Below are 25,392 nucleotides of genomic sequence, written 5' to 3'. Positions count from 1 at the left end.
TGGATTCCAGCTGATGGAATGCTGGCACGTTCACCAGCAGCTGGTTATGGCAGGGGGCTGAGGGGATTATCTGAAGGTGGGTTTGCTCAAGGCCACGTGCACTCAGAGATTTTTGTTCTCCTGCCGTCAGGAGTTTGCAGTGCAGAGAGCAGGCTCAGCCAGGGTCAGCAGCCATCTCTTCCCATGCCACCTGTTTGATGGTGATGTTTTTAATGTTCCTGGCAGCAGTGCCAGCTTATGCAATCACTGTGCCTTCCACCCACTCCTGCCCTTCCTCTCGTGTGTGGAGCCCCTGTGGAAGGCACAGGGGATGGAGCAGCACATCCCTGCTGTGCCCCTCTGTGTGCAGCCTGCACAGCCACTGGTGAGGTGTTTGTCTCTGAGTGCAGGGCACTGCAGCCACTGTCACAGCAGGGCAGGGTCACATTCTGTCTGTGCAGGGTTAACTGTGAGTGTGAGATTGCCACTGCCAGGCTGGTGCCAGCTGCCCATCTCTCATCTCTTACAGCTGATGACAACCTGTGTAATTGCTCCTTATGCCCTTTCTGCCAGGAGTAACTGCAGGATTTATGGCTATGGCTGAAGGATGAATTCAGGAGTAACCATGTGTGCATTCAGGCTGATGGATTGAAGGAGGCAGAGGTCTTCTCATGGAGGAATCACAGAATCCCAGAATTCTGTGGGTTGGAAGGGGCCTTAAAGCTCATCTCTGCCATGGCAGGGACACCTTCCACTGTCCCAGGCTGCTCCAAGCCCTGTCCAGCCTGGCCTTGGGCACTGCCAGGGATGCAGAGGCAGCCACAGCTGCTCTGGGCACCCTGCCCACCCTCACAGGGAACAATTCCTTCCCAAAATCCCATCTAAACCTGCTCTCTTTCAGTTTGAAGGCATTCCTCCTCATCCTGTCACTCCAGCCCCTTGTAAAGAGCCTCTCTCCATCCTTCCTGTGGGCGCCATTCAGGGAATCTGCATTCCCAAAGCTTCCCTTCTCCAGGCTGAACAGTCCCAGTTCTCTCAGCCTTTCCTTGTAAGAGAGATGGAGCTGGGGCTGCTTGGACACTCTGATCTCCTCCCGGTGGGAGCCTGAGCTGCCCCTCAGCCCGGTTTTAATGTGTGGAGTAAAACAGCATTTCAGTTTAAAAGTGCCCTTAGGAACCAATGCTTTGTGCTGACTCCAACTGCAGCCTTGGGCACACTCTGCTGTTCTTCCAGGGCTTTCCAGGTAGGCTTTGTGGTGGTGACAGCCAATAACTACTCTGTCTTACAGCTGCTCTTTTAGTGGAGGTTCTTCTCTGTGCCAAGGCTGGTGTTGAGTGAGCTTCACAAATTTCACTTGATTCAGCCCCAGGAGCTTGCAGGCAGGTTCCAAGTAGCTCAGTAAGTCAGGAAAGGCCATATGCTTCTCACTTCTGAGCTGCCATGTTCTTCCCCCTCTTTCCTTCTTCTTCTTTTGAAATTGTATTTTATTTTTAAATCCTGGATGAAAAAATAACTCTGAGCCATAAGGATCAGCTTGAAAGGAGTCCTGTAGTCAGGATGGGCTCCCAGCACATCTGCACTGCCTGGCTGGTGGCTGATTCCATGTCAAAACAAACTGCTCCCCCCAGAGGTTTGTAAATGTTTTTCTAGTCTCTAGGAAAAGAGAGAGCAAATGGTTGCCTGCACTCATTTAGGGAGTAATGAAGTTTCAGAAAGGCAAATGTTCTGCTTTAGATAACTCTCCACAGTAAATAAACACCCTGCATTTCACTTGGTGGGTGTATTTCCTTTACAGTTGTTATCTCACTGTGTCACCCACAAATGGCAGGAAAAGCCCCCAGCCCAGAGCTCTCAGTGCCATTTGCACTGTTAGAATGAGGCTGTGTCAGCACTTCCACTGCAGGGCTGCTCTGCAGGTCTCTGTGAGCATGAAATGTGTGCCAGGCTGAGACCTGGCACAGGACAGGCTGTGCCAGCAGCAGGGGCAAAGGGAAAGGGGCATTTCTACATGAATCTCAAAATGCAGGGGTCAGCACTGTGTTCTAGCAAAGGGAAAGGGACATTCCTACATGAATCTCCAAAAGCAGAGATAGCACTGTGTTCTAGCAAAGGGAAAGGGACATTCCTACATTAATCTCCAAAAGCAGAGATAGCACTGTGTTCTAGCAGGAGGTGTCGTGCCCTGCCTCAGTTTGGGGTGGCACATCAGCCGTGCCTCTCAGATTCCTGACTTTGTCCCAAACCAGGGCTCTGTGCAGCTTTGGTCTGCAAACAGCAAAGCCTCCTGGAGTGGCCTTTGATGGCAAGGGAACTGGGGGTCTGTTCCAAGGCTTTGCAGCTGTGGTGTCCTCAGATATGTCTGCAGATAAGTGGTGTATGCACTCAGAAATTCAGCTCCGGTTTTTGTTAGGGCCACTGTCCCTGCTAGCTTTGCCATTGTGAGGGGAGGGATTCCTGCCTGGGACAGCCCAGCCTTGGCTGCAGGGCAGGGGCTGCTGGGACTCGCTGGAAGGGGCTGGGCTCCTCTCAGCGCTGCTGGTGTCTCTCTGCCCAGGTTTCTCTCTGTCCTCGGTGGAAGAGGAGGGGATTCGCCGCCTCTACGTGAACGGTGTCAAGGACACGGGCCTGGCTTTCAAGAAAGGTAAAACACCCCCAGAGCCCTCCCAGCTCAGACAAACACAGGGGAAGGGTCTCTGTGCTTCCTGTGGTGGGATTGCTGCCTCTGGTTGTGCTCCCAGCCTTTGCAGGGAGCGTGGCAGCACCTGGGGCGGAGGGCAGCAGGGATGGCCAGGCTGCCGTGTGCTCCCAAGGCACGGCTGGGTCTGCTTTAGTGCAGCTTCTCCAAGCTGAGGCCGCTGCATTTCCCATGCACTGACTCCCTGCTGCGCAGCTGGAACCCACCCACATTCTGGACTAGAACATGAGGGGTGACAATATCCTCATCTCTTCATCACCACTGGTGTGTGCAGCGCCCTCAGAAACACCCTCAGAGCTCTCTTGGTCAGGGTTACGTGGCCTTGCAGAGCTCATTCAGCTCTGGCCCTTGCCAAGAGCTGTTCCAAAGGCTGCTGTGCCCAGGCTGCTGCCCCCTTGGGCTGGTGCTGAGCCTGGCACTGTGCTGGGCCAGCCCAGCTGATGGAGAATGCCCTGGCAGCTGTGTGACCTGGGCTGGGCATGAGTGGCCAGAGGGGCACAGGGGAGGCGGGAGCAGTGGTCAGGGAGTGGGGACAGCCTGGAGGTGCACCCAGAAACCCACCCAGGTGTGTGTTAAACATGAAAAGGCTCTCGCTGTGTCCTGTCCCTCAGCCCTGCAGCCTTGCTGGTTAACGGAGGGATATCCTGCCAAAGCCCTGGGCAGGGACGGGGGGGCTCAGTGCCACAGGCAGGTGACACCTGTGGGCTCCTGTGTGGACAAAGTGAGGGTCAGGAGAGGGTGGTGGGGGCTTCATCATGCTCCCCTGGTTTGCTTTTGGTGGTTTTGGTGCCTGCTGGATGTGTGAGCACAGAGTGCCTCCTGCGGGGCTGCAGTGCACGCACAGGCACTGGAGCAGCTCAGGGATGTGTGGCTGCCCACAGCTGACCTGGAAAGGCACCTCTGTATGGACAGCAGTCAGCAGGGTACTGGGCAGCATTCCCTGGGGTAGCAGCAGGAAGGCAGGCAGCCCTCTGTGCCTCCCGTTATTTACATGCATTGCCTGCATCTGACTGCCCTCCCTCAGATGAGATAGTGCATTCCATTTTCAGTCTTTCCTCCAATTAACAGATTTTTATTTTCTCCTGGTAGTTTTTGTGGTTTATCCTTTTGTTTTTTTCTGTTGGAGTACCCTAGCAAGGCAGGCATTCCTTATTGGAATGGGAGCTCCTTGCTTGCACTGAGATAGATGTGAGGCTTTATCCCAAAGGATCCAAAACAAAGGCTGCAAAGAGTAAATGGAGCCCCAGATCCAATGTTTATGGTTGCAGGCCTATTAGTGTGCTGCTATAATGCCACAGAATCACTAAGTAGAATAAATTAAATAATGTGAAATGCTTGACTTGCCTTGTTTTGTCCCTCTTTCAGCTATGATTTTACAGCCCATTTACTTTGTAGCTACTCTATCCAGCGCATGTGATTCTCTCTGAAACTGCACACCACACTGGAGTTTCTGTGCACAATTACATGCATTTAGGGAGATCTCCATTTTCCTAAGGGAGCTCCCTCCTGCAGTGTGGGTCAGTACTCCTGGAGGGTTCATCCAGGCTTTCAGGTCCATCCAGGCTTTCAGGGTGCCAGCACATGGCAGGGATGCTCACCCCTGTGCTGGAAATTCCAGCTCTCATCCCTGTAAAGGCAGGGTGGAGATGGGGCCGGTCCAGCAGCCGGGGCTCTGGCAGTGCTGCTGCCTGCCTGCCCCAGGGGTTGTTTGGGATTAATTTGGGATTAAACCCCTCTGCACTCGCTGTTGCTGCTCAGGGAGTGCCCAGCTGGCCATGGGGAAGGTCAGGATGGCTGTGTCACCTGGGGAAGGTCAGGATGGCTGTGTCACCTGGGGAAGGTCAGGAGTGCCGTGTCACCTCGGGGAAGGTCAGGATGGCTGTGTCACTGTGTCACCTCAGGAAAGGTCAGGACTGCTGTGTCACCTGGGGAAGGTCAGGATGGCTGTGTCACTGTGTCACCTCAGGGAAGGTCAGGACTGCTGTGTCACCTCGGGGAAGGTCAGGATAGCCGTGTCACTGTGTCACCTCAGGGAAGGTCAGGACTGCTGTGTCACCTGGGGAAGGTCAGGATGGCTGTGTCACTGTGTCACCTCAGGGAAGGTCAGGACTGCTGTGTCACCTCAGAGAAGGTCGGGATGGCCATGTCACCTGGCAAGGCTGCATGCTGCCCTCAGCATCCCTGTCAGGGGAATCAGCTGCTTCCTGCACATCCCCTTCTCCCTGAGGTGCTGCTGCTATAAATAACTGCTGGGAGCAGGCTGGCAGAGGAGCCAGGACTGGCTGGGCAGGGCTCAGATCTGCCTGCTGGGCAGCCCTGTGCTGACATGACATTCAGGAAGGGTCACTGTAGGGCACAGTGGCTGTGCCATGAGGAAAAAGGCATCAATTGCTGCTGGCAAATTGTGAGGGATGTCTTGGTTTGGAAAGACAGGAGTCTGTTAAGGAAGGCAGGAGCCCCCCCTGAAATGGAAAATGTAAACCCCCTCCCTCCAAATGGCTATAAATTTTAAATTAAGGGGCTCTCAGGCAAAAAATACGGGAGCAGGAATAACAGTTCTGTAGTAGGGAAGAAAATAAAAAGATAAACAATGCAGTACACTAGAACAACACTGACAGACTCAGAACCCAACCTGACACCCTGTGGGTCAGGGTGTTGGCAGCAGTCCCATTGGAATTGTGGCTCAGCCCTCCTGCAGTGTCAGGGCTGGTTCTGCTGGAGCAGGGATCCTGTAGAAAGGTGTATTCTTCCTCTGAAGATCCAGTGGGAGAGGCAGCTGCTGTTCCTCTGGGCAATCCAGTGGAGAAGCTGTGCTGGTGTTCCAGAATCTCCAGATTATATCCAGGTAGGAATGCTTGGCTCCTCCCTCTGGGCTCACATCTCCCAATGGGATGCTGTAGTTCTTATCAGCCATGCAGTGACATTCAATGGCTGTTATCAGCAGATGTGGTAAAAAAAGGCAAATAGAATACATCTTGCCTTCCAGTCTGGGACAAGGGGCTCCCTGGGCACTCTGCTCTTAGGTTGCCACTGGAGGAGCCCCCAGGCAGCAGACCTCACCAGGTCCATCACACCTCAGTGCCATTGCAGGCATTAATGATCGTGTCTAGCCACAAACTCCACGAGAGCTCTGTGCTGTGCGAGTCTGACCCGTCCCTCCGTGTCACAGGGCTGAAGGCTGGGGACGAGGTGCTGGAGCTCAACCAGAGAGCTGCAGAGGAGCTGGACTCGGCGCTGCTGAAGGAGGCGCTGGCGCAGCCCGCGCTGTGCCTCACCGTGCGCACCCACCCCGAGCCAGAGGAGCCCCAGAGGCTGGCACAGCCGCCCCCACGGCGCCCAGAGAACCCCCCCGAGCCCGGGGACAGCGCCCTGCCCTTCGCTGCGGGCACCCAAGGTACGGGGGCAGCGCACACACCGCTCTGGGGGCTCGTGCCCTGCTGGGACAGAGGGAGGGCAGCGCACACACCGCTCTGGGGGCTCGTGCCCTGCTGGGACAGAGGGAGGGCAGCGCACACACCGCTCTGGGGGCTCGTGCCCTGCTGGGACAGAGGGCAGCACACACCGCTCTGGGGACTCGTGCCCTGTGGGGAGAGAGGGAGGGCAGCACACACCGCTCTGGGGGCTCGTGCCCTGCTGGGACAGAGGGAGGGCAGCACACACCGCTCTGGGGGCTCGTGCCCTGTGGGGACAGAGGGAGGGCAGCACACACCGCTCTGGGGGCTCGTGCCCTGTGGGGACAGAGGGAGGGCAGCACACACACCGCTCTGGGGACTCGTGCCCTGTGGGGACAGAGGGAAGGCAGAGCACAAACCACTCTGGGGGCTCGTGCCCTGTGGGGAGAGAGGGCAGCACAAACCACTCTGGGGGCTCGTGCCCTGTGGGGAGAGAGGGAGGGCAGCGCACACACCGCTCTGGGGGCTCGTGCCCTGCTGGGACAGAGGGAGGGCAGCACACACCGCTCTGGGGGCTCGTGCCCTGCTGGGACAGAGGGCAGCACACACACCGCTCTGGGGGCTCGTGCCCTGCTGGGACAGAGGGCAGCACACACACCGCTCTGGGGGCTCGTGCCCTGCTGGGACAGAGGGAGGGCAGCACACACCGCTCTGGGGGCTCGTGCCCTGTGGGGAGAGAGGGAGGGCAGCACACACCGCTCTGGGGGCTCGTGCCCTGCTGGGACAGAGGGCAGCACACACCGCTCTGGGGGCTCGTGCCCTGCTGGGACAGAGGGAGGGCAGCACACACCGCTCTGGGGACTCGTGCCCTGTGGGGACAGAGGGAAGGCAGAGCACAAACCACTCTGGGGGCTCGTGCCCTGTGGGGAGAGAGGGCAGCACAAACCACTCTGGGGGCTCGTGCCCTGTGGGGAGAGAGGGAGGGCAGCGCACACACCGCTCTGGGGGCTCGTGCCCTGCTGGGACAGAGGGCAGCACACACCGCTCTGGGGGCTCGTGCCCTGCTGGGACAGAGGGCAGCACACACACCGCTCTGGGGGCTCGTGCCCTGCTGGGACAGAGGGCAGCACACACCGCTCTGGGGGCTCGTGCCCTGCTGGGACAGAGGGAGGGCAGCACACACCGCTCTGGGGGCTCGTGCCCTGCTGGGACAGAGGGCAGCTACAGCCTGAGCTGGGCACGAGGTCCTGGGCTCACAGGGGTGCCCTTTATCCTGGCAAAGATCTGTAAAATGTCAGCATCAGGCTGGGCTTGCCTGCAGGGTGTTGTATTTTCTGAGTCCGCCAATGAAGGGAGGAAGGAATGATGAATCCAACTCCATGTTCTCAGAAGGCTAATTTATTGTTTTATGATCTATGTTACATTAAGGAATTCTATACTAAATGATACTGAACTATACTAAGGGATCGAGAAAGGATACAGACAGAAGGCTAGAAAGATACTAATGAAATGAAAGGTACTAATGAAAACTCGTGACTCTCTCTCCAGAGTCCAACACATCTTGGCCACTTATTGGCCAATAAGTCAAAAGAATTCACAGCAGAAAGCAATGAAACAATCATCTGTTGGTAAACAATGTCCAAACCACATTCCAAGGCAGCAAAACACAGGAGAAAAAAATCAGATAAATTGTTTTCCTTTTTCTCTGAGGCTTCTAAGCTTCCCAGGAGAAGAATCCTGGGCAAGGGGATTTTGCAGAAAATACGGCAGTGACAGCAGTGTGTAAAAGTGATCAGGCTCCCAGCTCTTGGGCAGGCTGTGTGGCTTTCTCCTTACCAGAGAAATCGCCCAGGTTCAGTGTCTTTGGCTCTGTGACTGAAGTCCTGCACTTAGTCAGTTTTCATGTACCAAGTCATTCACTGATACCAGCTGGTGACAATCTGTGCCCACTGGAACACAAAGTAAGTGAGAAGTGTTCTTCTCAGCTTTTCTGGGGAGTCTTATTTACAATTTAAACATCAAAATGCAGTTTTGCTATGGTAAATGATAACATATATATTCATGATCTGAGTAAGGGCAGTTGTCAGTCTATCGTTAGGGAAACAGGAAAGGAACATTTTTGTCCAAGCTATAAATAGGGTTGCAATAGCAAGCAGATGCTTTAGCCTCATACTTGGAAATTATCACAATTCAGGAGCTGAGTGGATGTTCAGGGATTGTAGCTGAGTCTGAGGACAGGTGTTGGGTGTAAGGCATAAGCTGTGACTCGTGATTAACCTTCTAAAGGCAGCATGTGAAGTGATAGCTCGTTCCAAACACAGCTTAGGAAAAAAAATTGCTTTTAAACAAGGAATGTGGTTCTCATGGCTGCTTGAGAAAATCAGAACTTCAACAATCAACTACAGTTGCATCATCACACAAAAGAAATAAGAAAGGAATGACTCAAATTCTGTGACGTAATGGAATTTCATGAAGTAAATGGTGGAGATGATGGGAATCTAAGGAGGTAAGGTGGCATCAGCACAGGCACCCCACAAGCTGGGACAGTCACAGAACCGAGTGCTCCAACCTCTGCTCCCTGGCACAGGGACAGGGAGGGCTGTGCTGGGTGTTGGAGGGTGCTGGGCACTGCCCAGGCTCCCCAGGGCATGGGCATGGCCCCACAGAGCTCCAGGGATGCTCAGGTGGGATTGTTGGGGTGACTGTCCAGGGTGGGACTGTATGATCCGTGTGGGTCCCTTCCAGCTCAGGAGATTCTGTGGCTCTGTGATTCTCCCCTCTGGGGTCAGCCAGGAGCACAGGTGCCCTGTGTGTTTGGTGAGATGCACAAATCACTCACAGGGATGTTTTAAACACCCAAATTTAGGGGTTGACATGTGCGGGTGACCCCAGTGCCATGGGGAGGGACATTCCTGCTCAGAGAGCCCAGCTGGCCAGAAGATCAATCTATAGCAAGTGGGAATTGTTTGCCACAAGTTCGGTTCCTGAATTTCTACCTGCTCCTCTAGATCTGGCAACAGAACAGGACACTGGTTGTACCTCTTGCTTCTATTTTTTGGAATCATTTAAAATACAGGAAAAATCAGTGGGATTAAGAATTAAGGAGTTTCTAGGTAATCAAAATTGTTCTGAGTCTGGCTCTGGGGAGTGTGATATTCATAGCAAAAGAGGGAGCAGGAAAAGCTTCCACACAGCTTATGGCAAATCCTCCTGAGGGGGCTGCTGAAGTCAACCTCGTGTAAGATGTGGACTAAACCTACACAGGCAGCTACAATTCAACATTTTCATGAAATTCTCCCCTTTTAGTTTTCATGCAAGTCTTCCCAGTGAGGCTTTTGTGCTGGAAAATCGAGGTAGTCTTGCACACTTTCACAGCTGGCCACAAGGTGCCCCCATTTGCTGCTCAGCAGCAGCTTCTCACAAGCCTCTTGTCTTTGTGATTGTCACAGAAACCCTGAGTGCTGGGGGCTCAGCTTTCCCTGGGGTCAGTGTGCCCTGGGAGCAGGGAGTGGGAATTGGGATTGCTGTGCTCACACAGAGCCCTCCCAACACTCACATTCCTCCTGGAATATTGGGCTGGATCTGTTCCCCCAAAAAAGGAGGGAAATATTTCTTCCAGCCAGCAGGAGGAGAGCAGGTGTCCCTGGTACATGAAATAATTTGGGATGGCTTAGCCCAAAGTGGCAGTGAAATCAAGGCTTTGCACCCAAGTGTGTGACTGGGAGGCAGCAGATCTTTCCCCTCCCATTTCCTTCTGTGTTTTATTGCATCTTTTCTTTTTCTGCCCCTGTGCTTTGTCAGGGATTCGTTACCTACGTGACATTTACAAAGGGGTCTCTACTTGTATTTGGGGTATTGTGGTGTTACCTTGGATTTTTGTTCATCTTGGATTTTTGTTCATCTTGGATTTTTGTTCTTGGCTCCGCAGCATCTTGTAGAGAGCAGTCAAGTATGAAATACCCACTGACCTATTTATTTGTGTCTTTGTTGGTTGCAGCTCCATGATTTCTGCTGGATGCTTTTTGATTTCTGGGACACGGATTGAGTCTGTGGCTGAGGAACTGCATCCCCTCCCAGCAGGGTGACAGTGCCAGTGGCACACACAGCACCTGTGGGCACAGGGTGACAGTGCCAGTGGCACACACACACCTGTGGGCACAGAGAGACACACACCTCATTTTTGTGTGAGGCAAATGATTTTGTGTATTTTCAAAATATGATTTTTTAAATTTTTTTTTATGAAAATACTTTTTTTTTTTTTTTTTTTATAAAGCTGTCCTGGTGCCTTGCTGCTCAATGGGAGGTGCAGAGGAGCAAAGCAGGGCTGTATTTGACCTCCCTGCAGTGTCTGCCACAGCTCCTGTTAAATCTGACATCTCTCACAGCTCTTCCATCACCTGGAGCTGCCCTGCACACGCTGAGCTTGGGGCTGGAGGTGCAGTTCAGCTCTGTGGCCGTGGTTTCCTCGCTGTGTTTGCTCAGCAGCTGGTTCTGGAAGTGACCTTGGGTTTGTATCTGTGATTGATGTGAGAGCTGCCGTCCTGGACACCGTGGATGCTTTCCCCATGGAGCTGCACTGCCTTTGCAGAGCCACAAGTTTTGTTCCTTTCATCTCTTTCTGCTTTTCCTGGCTCTGGTTCTCTCCTGTAACACAGCCTGCATACATTTGGCAGAGGGGGATTAGCTCTGGTTGTGTCTGGACCCCAGAGCAGGTTTTCCTGATTGCCTAAAAGGATCAGTGGGGTCTGTGTGCCCTCCCCATGAGGAGTGTGCTGCTCCCCTGGGTGCAGGGAATGAGAGCTGGAAGCTGGAGCACAGCTTTGGATCTCCCCACACCATCAGGACGGTATTCTGCTCTTGGAAGGAAATGGGGAATGGGATTGATACCATCAGGAAGGTATTCTGCTCTTGGAAGGGGATGGGAATGGGATTGATACCATCAGGAAGGTATTCTGCTCTTGGAAGGGGATGGGGAATGGGATTGATACCATCAGGAAGGTATTCTGCTCTTGGAAGGGAATGGGGAATGGGATTGATACCATCAGGAAGGTATTCTGCTCTTGGAAGGGGATGGGGAATGGGATTGATACCCAGATTTGGTTGTTTCACTCCCTTCTTGCAGTGTGGGGCAGTCTCTGAGGTTTAGGCTTTGCCTGCCCCTGGGTTTTGGAGACTTTTAGCATGGGGGATAATGTGAGGCACATAAATCACCATGCAGAATGGATAAAGGCTGATAAAGAATGTGCCCCCTGTTTGGGATGGTGTTTGAGTCTCCTGGATAGGAGCAGTTGGGTGTTTTGGGGAGTTTGTTGTTTTGTGGCTCAGAGAGCAGTCAGAGGCTGGAGTTATTGACACACAGGGTAAATCTGTGCTGTGAAACTGAAACAAGCTGCTGCTGCACTGTGAGAACAGCCACTGAATTTTATTCCATCCTCATCCATCACAGGCCCCCTTGGGCTGAGTAATTTGGATTTCAGAACCAGCCGAGGCCAGCAGTGACCCTGATTTCTTCAGGGTTATTTTCACGGGGCTGATTTCAGACTCATTGTAGCCCAGTTGTTACTCTTGATGTGACAATTCCGGGGCACTTCCTGCAGCAGCCACCGGAGGGCTTTGGGATAAAATTCCGTTTTCCATCCCCAGTTCCCCAAATTGCTGCGGTGCTGCCTCGCCCTCTGGCGGCCTCTGCTCCTCACAGGAGGCGAGGCTGGTGTTCCCCATTTCCCCATGGAAATTAATCCCTTATTCCCGATTTTCCCATGGAAATAAATCCCTCCTTCCCCATTTCCCCATGGAAATTAATCCCTTATTCCCGATTTCCCCATGGAAATGAATCCCATCCCCAGCATCCCAGGGTGTGTGCTCCTTTCATAGTTCAGTGTTTCAGAGCTAACCAGAATTCTTCTGCAAGGAAGAAAAAGAGGACATACTCTGTTTTACTGTGGATTTATAGGTGACATGCCACCTTAAATACAAATTTAATCCAAGACACCATTCCCTAACAACTCCTGTCAAAAATGGTGCATTTAATGACAGAGCCTCTTCAGAGAGGCTTAATGACTCTGTTGTCATAACAGGGCCATTCCCTGGCAGCATTAGGATTAGGGAAGCTGCTGTAAAACTGCCCAAATAGTTGATATTGGGGTATTGGTATTTCTGTTATATATTGAAATATAAATTCATTATATATCAATATATAAATATATATATATAATATATATAATATATTATTACATTATAGATATTATAGATATATATTTATAATATTTTGTATATATATTTTTATTATATATTGATATTTTTGAAGCTTAGGCACTGTGGTGCAGGATTCCTGGTGTGCATTTTGTGTTAGCAAGGTGCACACTTGGAGCTTTGTGCTGCAGCTGGCAGAGCTTGGCTCAGGATATTTATTCCCATGGCACTGAAATAAATATGTAAATAGTAAGAAATAAATATATGGCAGCAAGGAGAGGTACCACACATTGTGGAATTGTCATTATCCCTTGAGTTACACCAGCCCTGACAACTGGAAGCAGCAGTCGTGGGAATTTCCAGCAAAGTGCTGGGCTGGTGCTGAAGCTTTCCATCATTTTCCAGACCTTTAAGCCCCAGCCCCTTTGCTCCAGTGGTAGAAAACTTCCTTCTGTTGTGCTGGTTGTGGCCACAAGTGGAGTTGTTTGATGGACATTGGTCACACTGTCCCAGGTGTGAGGGGCTCCTGTGACCTCCCTCTCTGCTGGGGCACTCACTGGGTCTGACCCCTTTTCCTGCTGCTTTTTTGGGTTTCCCCTTGTCATTCCTGCGTGTCCCACAAAGGCAGCAAATGGCAGTGGTCAGAGGAAGGAAAGCAGCACACTGACTCTCCTGGCAGAACTAAATAAGGATGCCCAGGGCAGAAAGCAGGTGATGGAATGATGCTGACAGAAGTGGGCCGGGAGCTGGGAGCTTTTCAGGGGCAGGAACGTGCAGCTTTATGGCTCTGGCTGCATTTAACAAGCAGCAGATGAGCCTGCTCAGGGCCCTGCTGGCCAGAGACATCAGGAACAGGCTGGGCACACGTGCTGCGTGTCTGCTCCTGTGGGAGATTCCTGTCTGCTGGCTGAAAGGGCAGGGAATGGGTTAAATGCAGGAAAAGGAAAAGCGTGGCTTAAAAGTAAACTGAACAAATATTATTACCTTGCTTTGGGCTGGGAAACAGCTGCAAGGTGCATTTCACACAGTGAGAGAAGGGAAATTTAATGCAGTGGAAAAACACGGTCTGGCCCACACAAATTAAGGCACGTAGCACTTATTTTCTCTGCTTTTTTAAATGGACACCTGGAAAATTCTTTTTCACACGTTAATAGGGAGAGCAGAAAGCTGATAGTGAGATTTGATAAAATCTGGGCAAGGCTCAGAAAACTGAACTTCTTATAGAGAAAACACTTCTTCAAATAGATTCTGTGTTGCCAAACAACCCCTCCAGGCACATTTTTTCCCCTCTTTTCAGAAGAGGGGCCTGAGCTCTGAGCTACCTTTTATGTCCTTTCCATTTCATCAGTGCCCAACTTGGCTCCATCCCAGTGTGCAGAATATGTTCTGAGGTTATTTCCAGATTTCTGAACTCTGGGTTTTCCAGATTACCTCTGGACATAACAAAGTGGGAAATCTTGCACAGTCGTGCGATTTATTTTTAATAACAGGGTCTAAAAGCTTGCCTGAACAGCCGCTGAATGTTGGGTCCTGACTCCTGGAAAGGTCTAAAGCTGGGTTTGTTTCCTCAGCAGGTGAGTGTGTCAGGCCAGCAGTGCAGGAATCGCCGTGTGCCGCGTGAGCCAGGGCAGGCTGGCCAGCACCAAGGGCTGCACGCTCCCAGTTCCCATGTGAAAGCACTGGGGTGGAAAGCTCCTTGGCGCTGCTCAGCAGCCGGGCAGTGCAGGCTGGATGTCAGCATTTCCATGTGACATTTTAGCCTTATCTCTGCATCGGTGCTTGCCAGGGAAATGAATGATGTCTGGTTGTGACCTGTTTGTTTGTACGCCTGTGCTGCGCGCCCTCCTCGCAGGTCACCCCTGGGTGTTTGGGTTCCATGGGAGCTCCACGGCTGCGGCAGGGTTTCCTGGGCATTTTGGGGAACTCTGGCCGTGTTCTCACCCCTGTGTTGCTCTGGCAGGGCACTCCCTCTGCAGTGACCCCGACAGCTCAGCCGAGGTGGCCCCAGAGGAGGCGGAGGTGCAGGACCTGGAATCATCGGACGAAGCGGAGAAGATGAGCAAGGTGAGGAGGCTCAGTTTCCACCTGTGCTGGGAAAACGCTGCTTTTACTGTGGAGCTGTCTGTGGATGATCCCAGATGGGATCTGTGAAGGTGTTTTGGATGATCCTGGATGGAGCAAACCACAGCTTTGGTGGTGGCACATCACCCGCTGCCTCTTCAGCAAGACCCGTGCCCTTTTTCCAGGGTGGGCTCACATCTCCAGTACCTGTGATAATGTTCCCCACAGTTTGTAAATGGGCTGGTTTGTCACCTCCATCCCCACAGCAGCTCCACTAAACCACATGGATTATTAGGATTTCCAATTCTTGATTGCTAGGCTTAGGACACATGTAAATTAAACTGTATTTCCTTGCAGCAGTAGCATCACTCACATGCAGGTGTCTAGCTGCAAACTAATCACAGCCAGTCCACCTCAAACCGAAGCCAAACTCTGCAGTTACAGCTAAGAGCTTGTGCAAATGGGTTGCTAATTGCCATCGATTCTCCTCTGCGGTTGGTGGTGACAGTAGGTGATGATGATCGGTGGCTTCTGAGGCACAATCCAGCAGATGATCGTGATTGCTGTGAGGTATTTGCGATACGGGTGATGCTGAGAGCTTACAGCTGTTTTCCTCCACATTAATGGTGTAATGAGAATTCATCTCAGGCTGTTGGCGTTTCCCCTCGTTTTTTCTCTCCTGTTTAACCGAGCTGTGTTGTGGTGAGCTCTGGGCTGGTCCCTTGCAGAGAAAGGAAGGAAAAGACCTTGGCCCCTTGTTTCCTGAGCCCTGGTGGCAGCCCAGCCTGGACTCGTGTCCTTGATAGCCACACAGTGCAAGGGAAACGTGAAATGCTCACAGGGAAGGGGAATACACTTTGTTTCTAGCTTTTATTGAGGAACAGCTTGTGAGTACACATAATTTCTTCTTCAGTCAGGGCCCATCTTGTTGATACTTCGGGATTTTTAACTGTGAATTTGTTGTTTAGTAAGTGGAGATGTTTGTTGATAGTTTAGGATTTTAAACTAAATTTCTTCTCCTGTAAGTGGAAGTCTTTGTTTGAAACTTTGGGATTTTTAACTGTAAATTTCTTCTTTAGTAAGTGGAGGTGTTTGTTGATAGCTTGAGATTTTAACTGTAAATTCCTTTTTCATTAAGTGGAGTTGTTTTTTGATACTTTATGATTTTTAACTGTGAATTTCTTGTTTAGTAAGTGGAGATGTTTATTAATACTTTGGGATTTTTAACTGTAAATTTCTTCTCCAGGAAGTGGAGATGTTTGTTAACAGCTTGGGATTTTTAACTGTAAATTTCTTCTTCTGTCAGTGGAAGTGCTTGTTAATAGTTTGGAGTTTTAACTGTAAACTTACTCTTTAGTTAGTGGAAGTGTTTGTTGATAGATTTTGAATTTTAGCTGTAAATTTCTTCTCCAGTAAGTGCAAGTCTTTGTTGATAGTTTGTGATTTGTAACTGTAAATTTCTTGTTTAGTAAGTGGTGATGTTTGTTGATAGTTTGAGATTTTTACCTGTAAGTTTTTTCTCCAGTAAATGGAAGTGTTTGTTGATACTTTGGGATTTTTTAACTGTGAATTTCTTCTCCAATAAGTGGAGGTGTTTGTTGATACTTTATGATTTTTAACTGTAAATTTCTTCTCCAGTCAGTGGAGGTCTTTGTTGAAACTTTGGGATTTTTAACTGTAAGTTTCTTCTCCATTAAATGGAGATGTTTTGTGATACTTTATGATTTTTAACTATAAAATTCTTCTCCAGTAAGTGGAAGTCTTTGTAGATAGTTTAAGGTTTTTAACTGTAAATTACTTCTTTATGAATTGGAGGTGTTTGGCAATAGTTTGTGATTTTTATCTGTAAATTTCTTCTCCAGTAAGTGGAGATGTTTCTTGATACTTTGGGATTTTTAACTGCAAATTCCTTTTCCATTAAGTGGAAGTGTTTGTTGATAGTTTAGGATTTTTACCTGTAAATTTCTTCTTTAGTTAAGTGGAACTGTTTGATGATAGTTTGTGATTTTTAACCATGAATTTCTTCTCCAGTAAGAGGAAGTGTTTGTTGATAGTTTGGGATTTGTAACTGTGAATGTCTTCTCCAGTAAGAGGAGATGATTGTTGATAGTTTGGGATTTTTACCTGTAAATTTATTCTCCAGTAAGTGGAGATGTTTCTTGATACTTTGGGGTTTTAACTGTAAATTTCTTCTCCAGTAATTGGCAACGTTTGTTAAAAATTTAGGATTTTGAGCTGTAAATTTCTTCTTTGGTAAGTGGAAGCGTTTGTTGATAGTTTGTGATGTTTAGCTGCGAATTTCTGTATTCAGTGGAGGTGTTTGTTGGTATTTGGGGCTCTGTGCCTGTAGATCCGTGGGACTCTGGCACGCTGTGAGCGGAGTGCGTTCTGTCAGAGCAGGCTGTGGCAGAGCAGCCGCACAGCTCGTGGCTGCTGGGGGGTGCCTGCTCTCCATGGCTGTTCCTGGGGGTTGGCCCCTCATCTCCCGGGTGCTCGGAGCTGGAACTGCCTGCACGAGGCACAGGGATTACCCCATTAGCCCTGCAGCTCGGCAGATGGAGTCAAACTGAGAAATAAACGGGTGTTAGCAGCTTCAATGCTGAATATTCCCTCCTGCAGGAGTGACTCCCAGCTCTAAGGAACCCTGCTTTCCAACAGGAGGAGCTCCTGCCTGTCTGGCTGTGAAATGTTGACATCACTGAGTGTTTCCTTTGGGATGCAGAAATATGGCTCTGTATTTGTGGGGGATGAAGGGGAGTCAGGAATTTTTTTCTTCTGTTTCAAACTGCTTGGAATGTTCTCCCACAAATGAAAGACCCAAGGACCTATGGAATATGTCTAACATTCTGAATCTGGCAATCTCAGGGATGCTGCTGTCCCTGCTCTGTACTCAGTGCCTTCCTTGCTGAACCCCCAAATTATCCTGCACTGCTTATAGAAAATCCCAGTGTTTGGTAGTGGGGAAGAAAAAAGCTCAGCTGAGGGTTTTCCTAATCCCTTGGCTTCTCTGTGTGCTTGGGAAGCTGATGTGCATGGGAAGGAGGATTCTTGCCGGGTGTGCTTTCCCATGGGAAGTCACAGACAGGAGGAGGAAAACAAAGGTGTTTCCCTGTCCCTGCACTCCCACACGTTTCCATGCTCCTGGGATTATGGCACAGCAGATTAAGGTGGTGTCCTCAGGGCTGTTTCACAGGGGTTAGTTATTTCTGTCCATGGGGAAGGCTCTGCCCTCGTGCCACCTTCCCCTTTATCCCATCCTGCTCCCAGCCCTGCATGGTGGAGCTCAGGAGAGACTTTTCTTATTTTCCTGCCCTTTTTGGGTGCAGCAGGGCAGGAGCAGTCCCATCCATTCCCTGCTGGTCAGCAGGGGAATGTCCCCATTTTAGCAGCAGCAGAGCTCCCCAGGTGAACACAGAGGCAGCATTAGGAGCTGGGATCCCAGAGCAGTCCTGCAGGGCTCCATCCCTGCTCGGGGAGCACTGCAGGCAGGGACAGCTTCCCCAGGAGGCTCCCTGGCTCTGCAGGCAGCACAGGGATCCTGGGGCACATGAATGATTGATGGGAAGGGAAGAGGAGAGGAGAGCAGCCAGGTGCTGCAGCTGCTCCCGCTGCTCTCTAGCACAGGCTCTGTGGGAAGGTAAGTGGGGGAAATGCCACCAAGAGCTGCCCTTGGGCCCTTTTCCTTTGCCAGGCAGGGGGCTGTGTGACACAGGAGGCACTGCAACGTGCCCTTCCTCCTCCTCCTCCTCGTGGTGCCCCTGTCCCTTCCCCCAGCCCAGCATGTGTGCACGTGGGTGTTTCCTTCGAGTGCTGCTTTGGTTCTTAATCTGCAAAAGCCTCCGAGCTGTGGTGGTGCTGGAGGATTTGGGGGTGCAGCAGGGGCCCTGAGGACTCCTCCCTTTTCTGAGGAGCTTGTCTTCTGTATATCCTAAAGGCCTGATAATGCAGAGCTTTCTTCTTCATTGCTGCTATCAAAGCAAGGATTCCATTATATGGAATAAGGAAACTGAGTGTCTGTTGTGGTAAAATACTGGAAAACCTTCTCCAGGGTGGGCTGAGGTGTCAGTGGTGTGGGATAGCTGCTGCTCTCTGGCTCTCTCCCTATCTAATTTCACCTCTTATCTCTTGGGGTGACATCCATGTGAAGGGTGGCGAGCAGGGTGCCTTCCAGGTGCACCTGGCCCTGCCCTGAGCTTTTCTACAACTTGGTTTTGCTTTGGGGAGGACTTCTGCCTTTCCTTTCTGTCCCCATTTCATGTGGGGACCAAGGAGAGGAGAGAGCTGGGAGGGAGAAGAATGGGGGAAAGGAAAGCCTGCTCTCTGCCACCTTTTCAGGCTTGTTTTCATCCAGCACCAAATTTCAGGCTGTTTATGAAACGGGGCCATGCCCCTCTGCCAGCCTGTGTTCAACAGAGCATCAGAAACGTGTCACACCTGTAATTCCTTCAGTGGTTACTTGCCCCTGTGGTGACCTGATTATTTTCAATATTGGAGTTCCAAGGGGGCACCCACAAAACCGAATATATGAGTTGCTGATGCTGCAGGTTGCCAGTACTGAATCTCAAAATCAGTCTTTGTCCATTTTCTTTTCCTGTCGTGGCCCTATGAATTTGACTGGGGATGTGCTGTACAGTGTCAGCAGTTCCAATTGCTGCAGGAGCCTGGTTTCTCCTGTTTCTGATTGCAGATGTGCCTGTGGCAGTCAGGGCCAGTTACCTGGCAGCAGTGCTCCATGGCTCTGTGAGTGCACGCCCGTGCCTCTTGGAGGGATTTTTTTTTCCCAAGAAAAGTAGGTCGGCTGCTCTCTGCAGCATTACTCGAGACCAGCATAAGTCTCCAAACCTTCAGTGCGTTGCAGTAGCCGTGAAAGGATTAGGAGGGGGATTTGCGGGGTCGCTTTCCCAGCGGCAGAACCGGCTCTTTGAAGTTCCTTTCATTCGGTATTCCCGGGCCGTGCCGAGCCACAGGCAGCGCTATTCCCGACAGACATTCCCGACAGACAGACAGACATCCCCGGCTGCCCGGGCTCCGGAGCTGCCTGCCCAGCAGCGCACGGCTCGGCACGGTGAGCGGATGGCACGGGAGGGTGAGATGGGCGCTGTCCTGCCCCGCTCACACGCGGAGGGAGCAGCCCGGGGGCAGAGGGAGCATCTCGGGGTCCCTGGGTGGAGCAGCAGTGGGAGCATCTCGGGGAGCCTGGGAGGAGCAGGAGTGGGAGCATCTCAGGGTGCCTGGGAGGAGCAGGAGTGGGAGCATCTCAGGGTGCCTGGGAGGAGCGGGAGCATCTCGGGGTATCTGGGAGGAGCGGGAGAGCATTTCGGGGTGCCTGGGAGGAGCAGGAGTATCTTGGAGAGCCTGGGTGGAGCAGGAGCAGCCCGGGAGGAGCGGGGGAGCCGCCAGGGATGCGCGGCTCCGGGAGCGCGGTGCCCGCCCGGTGACGGCCCCGGGAGGAGCGCGGTGCCCGCCCGGTGCCAGCCCCGGGAGGAGCGCGGTGCCCGCTCGGTGCCAGCCCCGGGAGGAGCGCGGTGCCCGCTCGGTGCCAGCCCCGGGAGGAGCGCGGTGCCCGCCCGGTGCCAGCCCCGGGAGGAGCGCGGTGCCCGCTCGGTGCCAGCCCCGGGAGCAGCGCGGTGCCCGCTCGGTGCCAGCCCCGGGAGCAGCGCGGTGCCCGCTCGGTGCCAGCCCCGGGAGCAGCGCGGTGCCCGCTCGGTGCCAGCCCCGGGAGCAGCGCGGTGCCCGCTCGGTGCCAGCCCCGGGAGGAGCGCGGTGCCCGCCCGGTGCCGGCCCCGGGAGGAGCGCGGTGCCCGCCCGGTGCCGGCCCCGCGGCGCTGCCCTGCGGCGATGTCGGCTCTGAGGAGGGGGAGCCGGAGGGTGCGGAGCGAGAGCGCCGGCAGGGACGGGGACTCCCTGCTGCGGATGCTGTACCTGGTGAGCGCTCCCGGGGGATGGATGGGCTCGGGAGCGGCGCTCGGGGGTTGTCAGGCTGTTCCCTGTGCCCTGCGGAGGCGCTGGCAGCGCTGCTGGAGGGATGCGGCTTGGTGGGCTTTGTCTGGGCGGGCGCTGCTGCTCCGGGTGTGCACAGAGTGCAGTGCCTGATGCCCGGGCACTGGATGTGTGTGCATGGCAAACTCATCAGGAAATGGCTTCAGCGCTGCCCCTCCGCAGGCAGCCGCCCCGTGGCTGTGATGTCCTTGATCCTCCTCCATGGGCAGGGTGTGAGCCTGGCGCCTCTGCTGAGCCCCTTCCCGAGGAGGGGTTCATGATTGTGAGCTCCGCTTCCCAGCTGTGCAGCCCTCGGGCTCATTTTCAGCCTTTGAAGGGATTGCCTGCGGGATTGTGCCTCAAGTGTGATGCCGTAATTCCCCGTGAGAAATCCTGGTTTAGAGCTGTCATTGTCACTGCTGCCAGAGCTGCTGCAGAGAGATAAAAGGATCTGTTTCTCTTCCAGACCTTCCCTACTTAGCCACTTTCTGTGGGAAAACGGGGACAGAGGGGTTTTTGTGAAATCTGCTTGAGGGTTTTCACCAAAATAGCTGTGCCCTGTAGCCCCCGTGTGCAGCGTGTGCCTGCTTTGTGTCTGCAGATGGATTTTTTAAAGGGAATACCAGGTGGACAGGATTGTGCTCAGGGATGAAGCACAGCAGTTGTTGCAGGTGGAGTCAAGCATTTCAGTTCTAGGAGAGAAACAACGGTATTTTTATTGATATGGGCTGATAAGGTAACCAAGTTTGTCAATATGATGGTGGTTTGACAAGGCTTGGTGGTGAGGCTCTCTTGGTTGTTTACTGCAGCCTTCTATTGAGGGATGAGGGTCAGAAAGGACCCTCTGAGGTGCTGAATTCAGAGGGGTTTAAGTGCAGCTGGATCGGCTCTAGTGCCAGACTTGGTCAGTGGTTTGTGTCTGAAGGACTGTGTGTGCACAGCAGTGCTTTGTATCCCTTGGCTGAGAGCACAAAGTTCAGCACGTCCTGATCGCTTCCCAGGGCTCTGTGGTGGGCAGGAGCCCCCAGCCTTGAGCAGACACCTCAGAGACCTTCCCTCTCAGGTGTGCTCACACAATACAGCGGTTTGGTCAGTGGGCAGGCACAGGAATGGGTTTGTGTCCGTGACTCTGTCCTGGCAGCGTGGGGTGTGTGGGCAGCTCCCCAGAGATGTGGGGCAGGGCAGTGCTGCAGCCCTGGGGCGGTTTATGGGGCGTGCACAAGTGCAGATAAGGCTTTGGAAGTGCTCTACGCTTCCTTCCTGCCATGTGGGTGTAGCTGCTCCTGCTGGGGCACAGCACATGCCTCTGGGAGTTATTTCAGCCTCAGTGCTGAGCTGGTGTTTCACACCCCGAGCGCGTTTTCGCGCTCTCTTTCTGGGTGACCCATCTTTCCCTGCAGGAGCTGCACAGGATGGGGGGAATGCAGAGTGGCAGGCAGGAACTGCTTTAACACTTGGTTTATTTGGGGGTTTGGTTCCAGATTGTGCTTTATGCAGTAGAAGTGGATTTATTTGTGCATTTGGATCTAAAAGCAAAACACCCCTGGACACATCTGCCTCAGGTAATGCTAGCAAAGCCAAACACTGCTGAGCAAAACCTGCCGGTGCTGGGGCTCTGCAGGCTCAGGTTGTCACATCTGAGCTGTCAGTTCTCTCTCAGCAGAGCAGGGCGCTTGGGAAGGTGTTTTAACTGTGCTGGAGCCAGGTTTCACCCACTGCCCTTGCTGGATTTGGGGCTGTTGGGATCAAGGTCACACATGCTGAAATCTGATCTAATCCAAAAGTTTGGGTGGCTTTATACTTAAAACCACATTATGTGTAGGTGGAACCTTACTGAGATACAACAGGAATTATTGAATAATTAAGATGAATAAATCTCAAATCTCAGTGACACATGCCAGGAACAGAGTGAGCTGGAGATGGACTGGTCCAATTCACTGCTTCCTCCTGCCCTCAACCTGCAATGTTTTTCCTTTCTTCCACACCTGAGTTAAACCTCAGAAACTGAAGGGGAATATTTTCCCTGGAATGAAGTGTGTCCAAAAGGCATTTCTGGGTAGACAGCCAGTTCCTGGCTCACAATAGTGTTTTGAAGAAAATGATCCTTTGTGCAATGAGCATCTTTGCTCATGTGCTGTGCAGTAAAACCTCAGGGGAGCATTTGCAGCCCCAAGAGACCTCTGAGAGAAGGGGGTGGAAATCTTTCCTTGTCCTAACATGGATTGTAGGTGCATGGAGAGGAAATAGCTCTGAGAGCAGACTGCAGGGCTTTAAAAACATGGAGATCACAACTATCAGTGGGTGGGAGTGAAGTGATGTCCCAGGGGCAGAGCTTTGTCTCCACACTGCAAGGTGAGGATGCACTTTATTTTCTCTCACTCTTTTATTTTTTTGGGGTTAGTTTTTTTTTTTTTTTTTCCTCCTCTGCTCTCTTCTCTGGTTGAGCAGGCTGATTTTGGATCAGTTGTTCCACAGAATTACCCATGTTGGAGAGCACCTCTGAGACCATGGAGCTGGGAACCCTTTCCATGGGAAAATTCCTGCACTGGGTGGCTGTAGAGAAATTCCTGAGGCTGGACTGAGGTGCTCTGGCAGGATGATCTGCTGTGGTCCCTGGAGCAGCTCTTTGCCTGCAGGTCTCTGGGAGGGATGGAGGCAGCCCACGGTGCCTTGGCAATCCTGGAAGCCTGGAGCTGTCATCACTGACACCGGAGACTATTCCTGCTCCAAACTCTTCAGTGTAATGAAAGATGGGAGGAAATGATCTAACACGAGGGGGTGAAGTGAGGATAACTGGCTTTTTACATAGGCAGCTGATTAAATACTAAAGGAAGCAGGGAGAGGGAGCAGCTCTGGGAATTGGCACTTACGGGGAAGAAGTTCACATTTGCAGACACAGCCTGGGGACACAGCTGCTTGCCCAGAGAGCTTCTGCTTGGAGCCTGGAGGGGATTTAGCTGGGAGGCTCTGCTTCCCCATGGCCCAGCCCGAGTGGTTTGTGCCTCTGTGTCAGCTGAGCTGTTCCCAGCGCTGCTGCAGGCCTGGCTGGGGAACTGCCAGGGGCTGGCCCGTGACTTTTGTTTGCACAGGCATTTTTGGTTCCCTGTTCTTGGGCTTCTCTGTGAGTTTGTCGGTCATAAGTGCTGGATGAGCCTGTTTTAATTAAAATTCACGTGTGTGTGAGACCAGGAATGAAGCTGAGCAGCGCTTCAATTAATTTGAATTCTGCAACTCCTTTTTTTTTTTTTTTCCCCTTTATCCCAGTCACAGAGAGGCAGAATAGACACTTGTGCCTGTTAAGAAGTCCCCAAGCTGCAACTGCTGAGCTGCAAACCCTCCTCAGCCCCTTTGTTCCTCTGGCTCTTAGTTGCAATATTACCACTGCTCTTTCCTCTCCCTTGTCTCCCAAGAGCACAGAGCAGGTGGCAGCTTTCTGTCGCAGCCTGCATGAGATGAACCCCTGTGAGTGCAGCGCTGCCCCCCAGGACTGTGCCGGGCCCCAGCTGAGCGCCATGAGGCAGCTCACGGACGCAGACAAGCTCAGGAAGGTCATCTGTGAGCTGCTGGAGACCGAGCGCACCTACGTCAAGGTGAGACCTCGGCCTCAGGGCTCTCCTGCTTTCTGCCTCACCTCTGGGGCTCTTGCTGCGCTTGCCCTCAGTTCTGTGACATAAATACATGTTATATATAATATACACAATGCCTGAAATGTCGCTGAAACCACGGAGATGAGGCGTTTCCAAATGGTTCGGCTCTTGGGCTAAGCTGGTGTGCAGTTACTGCTCACTGGGATCTGGTTCTGCAACTAGAAATGTGTGAATGTTTGCTTTTCCTGTCTTAAATTGTGCAAAATCCAGCTATTTCATGCTGTGTGTAAAAAGGGAAAATCCTCAGATTAGGTAAGCGTAATTTCCCACCTCAGTCAATACCCAGAGGGACCAACATGGGAATCTTTCTGTGAATTTTTAGGATTTAAATTGTCTGATGGAGAGATACCTGAAGCCTCTACAGAAAGAAACCTTCCTCACACCAGATGAGGTATGTCAACCCTTGTTTGTCTGAAATTAATTTCACTGAGTTCCATTTCTCTCAAATAATGGATTGAGTGGAGCATCAAGGTGCTGCTCAGTGATGTCTGCAGCTTGTTTTTTCCTGGCATCACATTGTTTTACAATTGCACTGAGAATTGCTGCAGTTCTAGAAAACACAATTTAGCCTCAAAGTGATATTTTCAACATTTTGCTTTTTTTCTCCTTTTATTAGCTGGATGTTCTCTTTGGGAACCTAACTGAAATGGTAGCATTCCAGGTAGAGTTCCTGAAAACTCTGGAAGATGGAGTAAGGCTGGTTCCAGACCTGGAAAAGCTTGAAAAAGTTGAGCAATTTAAGGTAATAATTGTTTACTTTTATATATTAAAACGACATTATTCGTATTATCTCATTGTTTAAATGTTGAGGAAGCATTTAACACTCTCCATCTATTTTTCTGACTGTTGCCACTGTTCATGTAAAAACCTGCATCTTCTTCCATTATTTTCAACTGCTGCTGGTGCTGCTGCAAAATGATTCTGCTGCAATTGTAGTTTATGCTACATTTAGCCATGTAGAGCACTAGCAACCATGTGCTTTTTGGTTCTATTCTTGCCCTTCTGCCAGATTTCTTGCCTTCAGCTGTCAGGAAATGCTAGAAATGGAAAGTTACATAAAATCTTTGCCCTGACAAGTCTCATGTTCAGAAGCCCTCTGGGGCTACAGATCAGAGCAATACATGGAATTTTGTATTTCCACTTCCAGTCCATGGTGGCAAACACTTCTGCCTTTCTGCAGGTGTGCATCTGCACAGGTAGAAATGGAAACTGCAGCTCTGTAAACTTCACTTCAAACCCAGGGAGATGTGGAGACAGATTTCATTTTGTGTCTGATGCAGTGGTACTGGAGGCCTGGCAAGGAGGTGATAGATTGGTTTTCCTTTGGGGAGTTCCACTCTGGCTCTCAGCACCACTCACATGGGTAAAGGACAAGATGAATAATAGTAGTAGTAATAATAATAAAATATATTATTATTACTAAGAAGAATAAGAAATTGATTATTAT

The 25,392-nt window shown here is 51.5% G+C and overlaps 1 protein-coding gene across 2 annotated transcripts in view; it reads left to right on the top strand.

Annotated features, from left to right (window-relative positions):
- TIAM1 (TIAM Rac1 associated GEF 1) overlaps positions 1-25,392 on the top strand; it is a 142,876-nt gene that overhangs the window by 105,288 nt on the left and 12,196 nt on the right. The window contains exons 14-19 of one of the 2 annotated variants that reach the window (XM_058824750.1): positions 2,534-2,620; positions 5,844-6,068; positions 14,219-14,322; positions 23,709-23,888; positions 24,268-24,336; positions 24,562-24,687. In XM_058824750.1, the coding sequence (XP_058680733.1) occupies positions 2,534-2,620; positions 5,844-6,068; positions 14,219-14,322; positions 23,709-23,888; positions 24,268-24,336; positions 24,562-24,687 (791 nt within the window). Of the gene's footprint in view, positions 1-2,533; positions 2,621-5,843; positions 6,069-14,218; positions 14,323-20,115; positions 20,245-23,708; positions 23,889-24,267; positions 24,337-24,561; positions 24,688-25,392 lie in introns of those variants that run through there. The other variant, XM_058824751.1, reaches the window with a different exon arrangement.

This window comes from Ammospiza caudacuta, chromosome 2 (assembly GCF_027887145.1).
Source record: "Ammospiza caudacuta isolate bAmmCau1 chromosome 2, bAmmCau1.pri, whole genome shotgun sequence".
Taxonomy (NCBI): Eukaryota; Metazoa; Chordata; class Aves; order Passeriformes; family Passerellidae; genus Ammospiza; species Ammospiza caudacuta.
The sequence above is the reverse complement of the archived record's forward strand: the minus strand, read 5'-3'. Positions and strand labels throughout refer to the sequence as shown.